Here is a 13,534-nt window from a genome sequence, read left to right on the forward strand (position 1 = left end):
ATTTCGACTGATAGTTCAATCTTATTTATTGACATATCTTTGTTATTAAGAGTTACATCAAATTGAGACGAACTATTGGTTGAATAATATTCATGCAATTTGGGCTAAATAGAACTCTAAATCAAAAATACAACTACACCTGTCAGCTATTTGTACATCACAGTAAGCTCACCATTACATACTGCAGTTAAGCTATATGTATGATGATCTAAAGTTCAGCGTGAAAATCTATCCTATTTATCCATAAAATGATTTAGTTTACAGTTCAGTGCTTTACAATTCTTCAAAGCTAGTACATGTAGGAAACTTTAATTTTGTTGCAGTTGTCCTCCCACTTTTTGCCCCTTTTAGAACTATTAGATGCTGGTTTCCGACTCGGACAGTGCAATGAAGCCTGCAAACCAGACCTTAGTGGCAGTACTCCTTCCTTAAAACGAAGACATGCTCAATTGCTCACCGACTGGCAAGGACTTAATTACCCCTGTAAGTCCATGGTAAATGGTATCACTGGTACCCAGGGTAAGGGTAATAAAGAGGGTTCCTAAGGGCTGCAACATGTATTATGCCACCCTAAGTGACCTACACACAAATTGCATGTAGACTTCCTTTGCAGGATGCATGACAATGTGCAAGCCTTTGTGAAAACACTACATGGAACACTCCTTGTGTGCCATGCCCAAGTGCACTGTATGTATGTATTATAGGTCAGTCACCCATATAGCCCTAAGGCTAGGTACATTATATTATATGTGAGGACATATCTGCATGTGCAAATATGCCCCTGTGCTGTCTAGGTCAATTACTAGATAGTATAAAGGGAACAGGTAATCCATCTTAAGTGTACGTAGTGGGCACTGGTCAACTACATGATGGCTTTACTGAATCCTATGGTGTGGTATCAAACACCTTGTCTTGATAAATCCATACTGATGCCAGTAGTGGATTTATTTGAACATGCACCAAGAGGGCCCATTAGAGGTGCCTCCTGAAAACCCACCAGCCTCTTTGTGTTTCTGACCCCCTGAAGGTGAAAACTAGCGCTCCAAGAGATCAGAAACAAAGCCTGCCTGTTGCCACCTCTTCCAGCAGGATGCCTAGTGATTTAGCATATCAAATCCAGAGGCTTAAAAAGCCCCTGCCGCTCTTGATATGCGACCCCGGCTTCCCCCAGACCTGAGAATATGCAAACCCCCTGCCCTGAGGCCCATCAGGCACCAGGACAGGAGGAAAATTAGCTATGCAAGTAGGCGTGTTGCACCACAAGGCAAGTTATACCCCTAAGGTGAGCTGCCTGATGCACTCCATCTTGAGGGAATTAGGAACTCTGGGACAGGGTTATGCCCACTCCCCAGAGGAAGTGGTCATATAAGGGGTGTAGTGACCCCAAGGATAAGTAGCCCATTGGCTAGTACCCTTCAGTACCCTTAATTCTGATAACTTCAGTATTTAGTTGGCCTCCTGACTTCAAGAACTCAAATTCACCTGACCACCGAAGGAGAAGGACCAAAAAGAGCTGAAGAACGCAAGAACTGTGGACTTGGCTCCAAACCCTGCCTACTTGTCCCGACAATTGCAAAGCCCCGACTCATCCTACAGCTGAACATACTCCAAAAGCCTCGGAGGTCCACCAGCACCTTGCCAATCCATCAGCATATCTCTTGAAATGGAAGAGTCACTTCCCTGCCAGCACTGACCACATCGTCTGGTTCACCGAACTGTTGGCCACCGGCTCCTCCGACGCAGAAGTTGCCCAGGAGGAGGTCACCATGCTCCAAGAGACCAAAACCATCTCTACGCCAAGTTTGGAGACGCCAGGACCCCAAGGAGCCGCCTTGCACAAAAACCGGGGTACTGGATCCCTTGCAGTAGGCAAGGCCTGTTTGAGGTTCAATCTGGACTCCAACACCGCAAAGACAGACCAGCGGACAAAGGACATCAACATCAGATGCCAGCACCAAGAGTGGCCCAGCAGTCTTGTTTTGTCCTCATCTCCAGGTTTACCCAGAAAGTGAGAGCCTCCAATGTAAGCGACCCGCTGGCCAAAAGACCTCTGCACCTGAGCCCGACAAGCCCGAGTCCGAGCCTACCAACGGCATCCCTGAGACATTCAAGAAGGGAGTCCTCCTTTGGGTTTCGATGGACTTGCCCTCAAGTCCCCCCTTGCAGCCTTTTTCTTACAGGTACTTTTCCCGGTGCTTTAACAGTAGCGTTCTAGGCTAACTTTGTGACCAGCACCTCTGCACCAGGACACATCAGGGCAGGTAAACCAAAACTGCTGGTGGTTCTACGATCCCTGGACCCTACTTATCTTGAGTCCAGAAGAACAGTACTGTAAGTCGATTGCAAGTACTCCTAAGCAGTGTATGTTTACCTCATAGGATAACATTACTGTATTTTCTGTGTTTCTGAAAATCTGTAACTCGAAAAGTACATAACTAATCTCGTAGATCTTGGTGTCTAAATGAATATAAAATCTATGTTATTTTTCTAAATTGGTCTCGAGTTTCTACTTGAGTGTTTCATTTATTGACTCAGTGTGTACACGAATTGCTTAACAATACCCTCTGGTAAGCCTAAACTGCTCGCCCACACTACCACAAAAGAGAGCCTTTGGGGTTATTGATTTAAGCCCTATAAGCCACTAAGGGTCACCTGAACTTTCTACATAGTGTACCTCATTTTGGTTCACTACATAAAAAGCCAGCTTCCTACAGTAAATAAATGCTACATAAACGAAACCACTGTCCATTTTGGGATATTTTTCAGACTGATAACAGCTTTATGGTTGCAAAACTAGAGATTTGGTGCAGTGTATAGATAAGCATAAGGGGATGGCCTAATATAAATTATTAAGATATTTCTCTTCTGGTCGCACAAAGTGCAGTTTTATAATGGCCTACATGTTAACCAGTTATTATCTCCAACAGGCTTTTTACCCACAACGCCTGTTGATTCAGCGTTGTGCTTGGTGAAGGGTTATATTTCAAGAATGCAGCCGGCTCTCATCAAAACCACCCAAACAGATCTCTACACTGAAAGCACTTTGCTTACAAGAAATGAAAGTTGCCAAAGTCTTGCACAAAAGAGTCTTCATATGGAGTCATGCTCGCGCTACTTCCACATTATGCAATATCAACCTTACACACCCAATATCAATTCCAAGAATATGAAACTAACTTCACTCAGTTTTGATAACTTGCATGTGGACTGAAGCTTTTCAAATTAGGATGTTGGTTTAACAAGCAGGCCTGTGGGAAAGTGTTAGATTCTTGACCTTGACTGCCTATAATGCTTGGTTAGCCGCGACAGGACACACAGACTGCACGGGATGGAGTGTAACGTTTCTTCTGGTCGCTCATGCATGAACAAAAAAACATGAATTTAAAACAATAGTGGTGATATTTAATTCTATGGTATATTTTAATAAGATTAACCATATAAATTCCACTTCAGCTACATAGTCGATTACCCATTTATCTAGTTTTTTTTAGACAGAGCTGCACACCATCATCTGAATATTAGTTAACATGACAGAGTAATGTCACACTGAAAGATCCAGAAAACTGACAACTGCTCATCTGGCAGAGGTATGGTTTCTGACAGAATAACTCAGATTCCAAAGCCCAGTGTATGGTTCCTCCCCATATCTTACAGCTGCTACTGAAAATGGAGATCCCTAAAGTTTAGCTGTTCACAGGATGTGGGGAAGAGTACCATCCTAAATTGGAAAAAAAGTTTTGTGATTGATAACTTTAAGAGCTGTAAAACAAATCTTACTCAAGAAGTGTAGGCAAGTTGAGGAAAGGCTCGGTTTTGGTACAGGAACAAACAATAGTAAAAAAAACAAATCTTACCAAGTGAGCAAAACCCGGTGCTTTGATTTTGCAGCGATAAGGTCGGCTACTACCATCTGAGACAAGGTATACACCAAATTCACCCTGTAAACAAGAAAAGGACAAACTAGTCACGCATCAAGACAAAAATGACAATGGACAAGAAGGCTGCTGATACGCATGAAAACACCACAGAATTTGAGCAGATTATAGAAAATGACTATTTTCTGTAGTGATTTAATAATTAGAAATGTAAGTAGAGTGTGGTGTTTCAAGCTTTATATCAAGCTCCAATAACAAGTTGCAACTGTTACTTAAATTTCACATTTGTATGTTACAGCCCTGTTTTGTACAGGAAACCACTATAACAAGATCAAAACAATACATCATACGTTCCTTAATAACAAAGACATTAGCAATGTTTTCTGAGATGGACTTCTGACCCATCCAATAGCAAGATTCCATTTTAATTTCAAACCAGTTTTGTTCATTTCACTAAAATGGTCTCTGTTGATAGACAGTTCATCATGTCCTAATCTCTTGTTTATCTTAGGATTTATCTGTAGTTAAAAAGAGGACTTGGAGCTGTAGTACCTAGCGGAAATGATAATATAAAAATGAAGTACATTTCTTGCATCACCTCACTCATCTTTTTATTTGTCATCAGGTCACTTTCCTTCGTATTTAATATCATTTGTACTTTCCTTTATCTATAAGCTTGTGGTAAACAAAAGGGTCAGTCCTTCGAATGCAATACCCCCACCTCCCACACCCATAAGACAGAGAATTTGCCTGTTAAAGTTTATAACGTTTTTAGGCTCTCAAAGGCCGCTGTTAAAGAACAGCATGGCATCACGAATAAGTCTGCGATGGAGTGAAATGGGAACATTGAAGGAGGTTGTGCAGTCAGGACAAACAAAAATGTACTTTTATTTAACTACAGTTCCCCAGTCTTGGTATCCTTCATAGATTCACAGGCTTTGAATTATTCACCAGTCTGGCTGCCCTGTTAAAGAGTTGTGCCCAGAAGTATTAAAATAGATTTAAAACAGTACTGGACCCCCTCAACCAAATCATTTTGGATGTGGCAAGCAGCCATAGAGATGGAGAGGCCTGCCCCTCCTCTACCCTGGAGGCTATATCCTCAGATTTTCACAACAGGTGAGGAGAAGAAACACTATAAAAGACTTGTACGCCAGGAAACGGGGTCAATGTAACTATGAACGATACCAACACTAAAGAACAGCAGTTCGAGAGAAGTATCACTTTAATGTCCAACATAGATGTACACACTTTGGTTTTACAGAAGCAGTAGTCAAAATAGGAAAAATACGGAAAGCTGTTCTGAGACTCATGTTAGTGAAGCCGGTAACAGAGTACCATCTGTCACACGCTGCACCTTGCCTCGGACTAGTCTTGTAGGTCGTAAAATGGAAAAAGGCTTGACACCTCAGCCACACTGTCACTTAGGAAAATACCTAACAAACAATGCTATTAAAGTTCGAATGCTTCTTGGAGTGTGAACAGAAACTGCCAGCAAAGAGTCAGGATGGATAAATAGTTTGCAAAATTTTCAAACATTAAGGTGTGAGCAAATGCACAATTTAACATCCACTTAATGAGGGACATTCCTCGAACAAGGAGGAATGTTGTCCACTGAATTACAGAAAGATTATGGTAGAATTGTGTAGGATATTCCTGTATTGGCTTGTAAGGCCACTTTGACCTTGATTCATTTGGCAGGGAGAGGAATTGGCCTAACGGCTAGGGCGGTCGACCTCGAATCTGGGGAAACCGGGTTCGAGTCTCGGCAATGATGCTGAACATCCTGTGATTCTGGGAAAATCACTAATCTCCCCGTGCCTAAACAAAACAAAAAAAAATGAATATGTCCTTATGTAACGCAACTGGTGCTACGTACGTAAAGCGCTCTGATAACCGATTCAGATCAAGTTCAAGCTATATAAAACTGTGTAAAATAAAAAAAAATTAAAACATTGGTACATGTTCTTACATAGAGAAGGCTAGGCTGTCCCCATATTTACTTTAGTTTCAAAAGCCAATGGGACATGTGTCCTAATAAATAAAGTTTCAGCTTTAGATATGGACACCAAACATCGATTTATGCTGCTTGGCAGGCAGTACTTTGGATACAGGAGAAAAAGAGCTAAAAGATGTTGCATAAACTGTGTTGCGAGAACATATGTGAATCTTGTTGCCTTCTAAATCCCAATATGACAGCCTGGATCGATCAACAGATAACAGGATGAAGCAATACCTGTGGCCCAAGTGCACCAAGACCAGGATGTAGATAATGCAACAACTGATGGAGCTTGAGGTATTAGCGGATGCAACACTCTTCTCCCTCTTTAGTAACAGAAATGCTCCTTTTTGAAAGCACTTTTTCAAGTAGATTATGTCTCAGGGTTGTAAGGAGTAACAATACAAAAGTAAGGTGGAAATAAATATCAGTCAGTTGTCCAATGCAAGAAGCTAGTGTTGCCCAGTGTCCCAGAGTTGAAATGTTTCCCTCTAGCCTTCTCAAGGTACATCTATTGGTAGAAGGAGCTGAGCATCTGATTCCTTGAAGAGCAGACACAGCATCTGAGGGCAGATATTTGGATCAATCTATGTAATTGTCGTCAGACCTCGAAAAATCATTACAAAATGTTACTAGATCTGCCCTAAATATAGTTCGACCTGATAAATTCTGACTCATCATAGCAAGTAGGTTTTTTGAAGCTTGATCGTTGATGCCAACTCACTACCCAGTTCACCTTTGATGTCTATTCTATTAAAGAGGCCAGGAACCGGTTATCTTCAGGCACTGGAGACTGTTGAGGGGTGTATGTATGAATTAGGCCAGAGAAACAAATTGTAAATATTCGTGGACGAGCCTAAGCCAAAAACGCAACTCTCTGAACTGATCGTGCTCTCTGGTGAGGATAAAACTAATATTTTTGGTGAATCAGATCGAAGCACTCTGATTTCATTTAGCCCCACAAATATTGGAAAAAGAACCCTTTGCTGTTATGATTGTCTAGGAATTTTCGAGTGTCCCTTTCAAGAACAAAGACAACTTCCTAAACACTTGAGTGCTTCTCTTTATGCCTGGGGTTTGTGGAAGGTTCTTGATGAACTCCAAAGTGTGGTTGAATTAGAAGGTAACCAGTATGCATATGATCTCATAGATATATTCCATGCCTCCTTATGCAGAGATATCCTACACTGCAAAGGTGCAGTGAACATGGAGGTGCCACTTTGAGTGAAGTCATGTTTGCCCTCTTGTTTCTTAGCCTCTTTAGTGGCTCGACTCCTGCACCCTTTAGTGACTTGAATGACTGCTCTAGTAGTATGTAAGGGAGGTAAGGTTAACCTGGGGAGATCAGCAACACGACTACCAGTCGTGGTCGGCATTCTGGTTGATGAGGTTTGTCCTTTTTCTCCAAGAAAGAAGTAGACCCTTTGAGACTGCAGAGAGACCAAGAATCTGTGCATTTCTGGTGCCCTATCCAATTAGCTTAACACTTTGTCACTAGTATAATAACTTTCATTATCAGTTAGAAACAACTGCAAAGTCAACACGCGTCACCTCAAAATTGCTATTTGGTCTACTGGTGAAACCTTGATTTAGTGAAAAGGATATCAATAAAATGACCTGATGTGCGCATATAAATTAAGGGTGGAGGCAGGCATTGCAAAATACAATCAACATGCTTGCGCAATATTTAATTAAAAAAAAAAAATTTAAAAACGAAAATATAATACATGGGTGAACAAATACTATGGCACTTAATAAGCTGACAACAAGGATCAGTATCTTGAGAAATCTGATTCAACCTAGCACCAGCTCCAGAAGGCAATGAATGGAATACATGCTCTGAATTTATAGCTCAGGGGACTGACAATCTACCCACATACTCATTTGCTAAACTCCTTGTAATGGGTATCAGGGGTGTATTGGTTGCACAACTGGTGATTTATATTAGTCAGACAAATTAAACGTATGTCATAGATAAGGTAAAGGAATTCAATGTAATGAAAATGGAAATCTTCAAGTGCAAAGGCGAACCACAGAGGAAAATCATGTATAATAGAATATAATCCAACAGACGGTCAAGCCCACTGAAGTGACCTAAAAGAAAAAGAATGGAAGTCGGATAGCAAAGGCATGGCAGGCGGTCTTGTACGTAACCGAGCCAGCTTAAGTGTAGTTGTTTAAGCAACAGACAAACACTGCAAGACAATAACTATCTAAGCAGAATTTACTGACCAAGCACCCTTGAAATCCGAAACATACTTGAATACGAGTGCTTGTTAGTAAAGTCTTGGCAAGCAGAAAAGAAATAACAAATGTGGTATGAATGGGATTATAAAGCATTTGGGATACAGCTCAGAAAAGAACTCAGAAACTAATACCCAATTTTAACAGCTGAAAAAATAAAAATACAGTACCTTAGGAGCTTCAATAGCAGTGTAGGTGGCTCCCGGTGGCACCTGATATCCTTCAGTATACAGCTTGAAATGGTGGATCAGCGACTCCATAGATGTCTAAGGGGAAACAAGAGCCACATAAAACACATTCCAGCATACATACCTATGGTGACAACACCTTCACTAAGACCAAGCTGAGGCTTCCGAACGCAACGATTATCAAGGCCGTAGCCATCTTACCCAAAACCTCAACCTGACAGCTGTGCACATAGCTCCATACTCACACCAATCTTAGTCAGTGAGAAACCACTTAGGCACCGATGCCTGTAATGGACTAATTTGAACAACTTCCCGAACAGTAATCCTGCTGCGACTCATCTGTCCCCAAACATTTATCCTATTCAGTACAACAGACAGACAGCAAACTCTCTACTAACACAACTAGTGTTTCCTAGGGAGTTTTAATCACTTTCATCATCAGCATTGAAATAGGACAGGTTTGTTTTTTATTTACATTTTATCAGAAATTGTGGGCTGTGATGAAGTGACATTTTTCTCACACTAGTACTTCAGATATAGACTATCTTTAATGTTATGGTTTCAACTGCCATAGTTTTGTGCTTATTTCCCTTACACAGTGATGCAGCGACAAGCACATTCACTCAAGCCTTTGGGAAAACTTAAATAACTGTCATGTATGGGTGTTATTTGAAACTTGATATCTGGCCACGAGTGTGCTTCTTTCTAACAAGGAGACAACACATTTGCAATTGCGCATGATTCGTAATCAATGCTTTATTTTTTCAAACACAGCGGTATTGCAGAATGAAACAGTTTTCTTGTGACCACTCCCAAACTGCTCCTTTGTGGCAGAAAATACGTTGACAGTCAAAGAGAATGGAAAATCTAAAGTTCTGTGTCACACATTTATTTTGACAGACCTAGGGTCGAGCATAAAACAATTACCATACACCACCAAAAGTTACTTCTCTTTCGATCAAGGTGTATTTCAGAATTACTAATTCACCCATTACATCAATTGTAAGCAAAAGGAGAGGCTGCTATTTAGTTAAATCTCTGAGGAAGGATCACAGAGGTGGTTTGTCATGGGTCCCAAGTTGATTACATTTCTATGCATAAAAGGCAGGGCTTTTCATATTAAGGTCATAACCTACTACAGTCTACATTTTATATTCAGAAATGTTCATAGTTGTTTCGGTGTGATGTCACTGACCAAGTCATGAGTAATTAAATATGTAAGGTCATGAGCAGTGCATTGCGGGGCGTAAGTTATAGTTAGCTCAGGTAAGTAACTGCTGTATTTCTATGGTTTAAAATGAGAGAAATGTGAGCCTACATACAACGTCCCTGTAACCTTTGTTTTTTTCAGTTACAATCTAAGGCTATTTTATATCCTAACTATAACCCCCCTCCAACCTTTGCTTTTTTCCAGTGAATTTCTAGGTTTTTTAATTTTATTTCAATCAATCAATCAATCCTTTATTTCGCATTTAAAATCAAAATGCATAAAAAGTTCATACAAAAATATACAAACATGTCAATAAGTTTAACATAAAAGACGGGTCTAAAAACTTTTCCATAATTGTATTTCTTAAATGGAGTCTCTAACCTTTCAGAGCAAGTGTGAGTGAGTGTATGAGTTTCTCAAATGGTGTGCGAGTGGGTGCGTGAGTGTCTCAATGGATGTGTGTGTGTTAGTGTCTGAGATGGTCTGTGAGGTGGTACAAGAGCCTCTGAGATGGTCTGTGAGGTGGTACAAGAGCCTCTGAGATGGTCTGTGAGTAGGTGTGTGAGTGTTAGAGTGGATGTGTTCACTGGGTGGGCCAGTGTCCGAGTAGGTCTGTCAGTGGGTGCATTAGTCTGAGTGGGTGTGCAACTGTCGGAGTGGGTCTTCGAGTGTCTCATTGGGATAAGTGAGTGGCTGGTGCTGCACTGGGAGGGGAGGCGGAGGGTGTTGGGTCAGGGAGGACTAGGAGAGTGTCACAGCCTCAAGAGTGATACAATGCTAGGCAGGAGAGGATTGCCTTGTCGCATTACAAGGTGCTAATGGGCAGGGCTACTGGAATCATGCGACTGTGTGGCAGCGGCTATTTTTCCATAATTGTAGAATTGTCACATTTGCCACATAATCCATCATCCGATGCATAATCTCCAGATTTTAACGAGAAAAACACATGTTTCTAGCTCAAACGGTTCAAAAGGTAGTCAAACCACAGCGACACATGATTTATTTTTAATGGGGGAGGGGGTAAAGCCCCCCTCGAAGGGCCGATTTCGACTCTCGCACCTGGTCATAAACAAATGTGGGAGAGGGGGAAAGAGGCGTACAGCCCCCCTGCTCAAGCCAATTTTGGGGGTGGTGACTCCATCCTCTGGGGCATGGCTATGTCACCTGGGTGCCCCCAGTGCACCAAGTGTTTACCAACCTAGGGTGCAGGTCATTTTTATACGTCGTATAATCATGAGTAGATATTGTACATTAAACATGCATAATGGACGACTCATTTATGTATTTCTGTGTGTCACTTTTAATTTGCTTCAGATGATTTATAACACTTTTTTTAATCGTTGGAACGTCGTTGCGATTTGTCGCGATACGCATGTTCCGTTTTCACAGGGATGTCGTGAAAATCCCTTGCTTTTTCAAAAAGTGTAAAACATATATACACATTTAAAAAAATGTTTAACAAAAGGTCTTTGCTAACATACTGTTTAAACTTATCTTTATTTATTTATTTTTAAAAACATTTAAAAAATGTATTTCCCAATTTTGTGGTGACGGTGTAAGTTGCAAGGACATATGTAGTCTCGAAGACTAAAGGTTTGTCAAAAAGTGCAAACCACATATATACACAAGTTTTAAGCAATGTCTGCGAATAGGTGTTTCATAACATACTGTTAAAACTTGTGTTTCTTCGTTCATTTTTAAAGAAAACCACTTTTAAATTGTATTTCCTGTTGTCGGAGCGCCGCCGATAGTCATGATGACATCTGCATTCGTAAAGATCATGTTACTATGTAAGAAAGTGATTTGATTGGACAAGACGACTCATTAATTGCTTTATGGCATGCCTACAGCATATCTCAGAGGTCAGTTATGTCTACTAAAACATGCATTTAACACATCTTAAAGAAATGTTACATGCCAAGTGAAGTTGGCAGTGAGACTCCAAAGGCACATTCTGCACTAGTAAGCCTGACCAATGTTAAACACTGCATGTTTAATCATGATAGCAGTCTCATACTACACGTGACTCAGTATAACCTGGCTCTTTCTGCTTGTTTCTGAACTTTATTTTGCCTCTTTATGCTCATTTCTGACCTTTATTTTGACTTTTTCTGCTTGTCTGTGACCTTTATTTTGCCTTTCTGATCTCTACTTTGCCTCTTTCTGCTCGTTGTTGACCTTTATTTTGCATCTTTCCGCTTGTTTCTGAGCTCTATTTTGCCTTTCTGCTCACTTCTGACCTTTCTTTTGCTTCTTTCTGCTGGTTTCTGATCTCTATTTTGCCTCTTTGTTGACCTTTATTTTGCATCTTTCGACTGGTTTCTGAGCTCTATTTTGCCTTTCTGCTCGCTTCCGACCTTTATTTTGACTCTTTGTGCATGTTTCTGATCTCTATTTTGCCACTTACTGCTAGTTTCTGATCTCTATTTTGCCTCTTTTTGCTAGTTGTTGACATTAATTTAGCATCTTTGGGCTTGTTTCTGTACTCTATTTTGACTTTCTGCTCATTTCTGACCTTTATTTTGCCTCTTTCTGCTGGTTTGTGACCCTTATTTTGCCCTTCTGATCTCTATTTTGCCTCTTTCTGCTGGTTTGTGACCCTTATTTTGCCCTTCTGATCTCTATTTTACCTCTTTCTGCTCGTTGTTGACCTTTATTTTGCATCTTCAGGCTTGTTTCTGAGCTCTATTTTGCCTTTCTGCTTGTTTCCGACCTTTATTTGGACTCTTTGTGCTTGTTTCTGATCTCTATTTTGCCTCTTACTGCTGGTTTCTGATCTCTATTTTGACTCTGACATTTATTTTGCCTCTTTCTGCTCGTTGCCGACCTTTATTTTGCCTCTTTCTGCTAGTTTCTGACCCTTATTTTGTTTCTTTCTACTCATTTCTGACAATGATTTGGCTTGTTTCGGAACTTTAGTCTCTTTCGAGTTGTTTCTGATCGCTATTTTGCCTCTTTCTGCTGGTTTCTGACCTTTATTTTGCCTCTTTCTGCTGGTTTCTGACCTTAATTTTGCCTTTCTGATCTTTATTTTGCCTCCTTCTGCTCGTTTGTGACTTTTTATTTTGCCTCTTATTGCTCGTTTCTGATTTCTATTTTGTCTCTTTCTGCTCATTTGTGACCTTTATTATGCCTCTTTATGCTCTTTTTCCTGGGACCCGGGGGGGTCCCTACCAGCTCCCCGCGTCCTGTGGGAGTCTGTATTGCTCCTGCACAGAGTGAGCTGCTGAACAGCAGTTGCCTCCATGCAGAGCTTTCCTTTAGTCTGTTTTGATGAAACCTCTGCTTCCAGCAAGAGCAGGCATTTTCTCATCTCCCGCTTGCTGGATGCGGAGTGTTTACTCCGACTTGGTAGTCAAAACAATATGTCCCTGGGGTGAGAACCCAGGGACGTTGCACAAGCTGCCACGGGGGGGGGGGGGGGGGGGGGGGGGTATTGGTGTAACGTACTCACGAGCCATGTATGTAATGTACTCACGAGCCATGTATGGCGCCACTTGGGAGGTGTTAAATTAATTTATTGATGCACACCATAACACATTTCGACTGATACAACGGCCTTGGTCACATGTCACCGGATATTTACATCTACATGAATTTTTGAGAAGATGCGAGCAGTGCATAAAAAAAAAATTTTGGGGGTGTTGGGGCATAAAAAAAGAAAGGGATTACTCATTTTATTGCCCCTTAGAAAATTTTGATCATGCATAAGGCCTACACCACTGTAAGGAATTCCACCAAACTTGGCATGAAAGCAGTTCATTGAGACGTTTTTGTGATAGAGGTTTTAAAAAAGTTGATGACGGGTTAACACTTTTGTATCTCTGCCATTTTAACTTGAGTCACATCGCAAGATTCCTGTTGATTATAAATTTCAATATTTTTGAGAAATCTGATTGGCTGGATAAGGGCTGTGGAAAAAAAAAAATTCTTGAAACTCTAAAGTTGGCTGTGACTCAAGAGTTTTGTTCTGTGGAAATGCATTACTGCGGGGCCCAAAACGTGTACAAAAAATGAA

General features: G+C 41.0%; 1 protein-coding gene across 1 annotated transcript in view; it reads right to left on the reverse strand.

Moving 5' to 3' along the window:
* Nucleotides 1–13,534, reverse strand: part of NDUFS2 (NADH:ubiquinone oxidoreductase core subunit S2) — a 100,642-nt gene that overhangs the window by 21,701 nt on the left and 65,407 nt on the right. Inside the window, exons 11-12 of the mRNA XM_085639177.1 lie at nucleotides 8,289–8,384; nucleotides 3,855–3,938 (exon numbers count right to left, since the gene is read on the reverse strand). Coding sequence (XP_085495303.1) covers nucleotides 3,855–3,938; nucleotides 8,289–8,384 — 180 coding nt within the window. The remainder of the gene's footprint in view (nucleotides 1–3,854; nucleotides 3,939–8,288; nucleotides 8,385–13,534) is intronic.

The sequence above is a fragment of the Triturus cristatus genome, chromosome 12, assembly GCF_964204655.1.
Source record: "Triturus cristatus chromosome 12, aTriCri1.1, whole genome shotgun sequence".
NCBI lineage: Eukaryota > Metazoa > Chordata > Amphibia > Caudata > Salamandridae > Triturus > Triturus cristatus.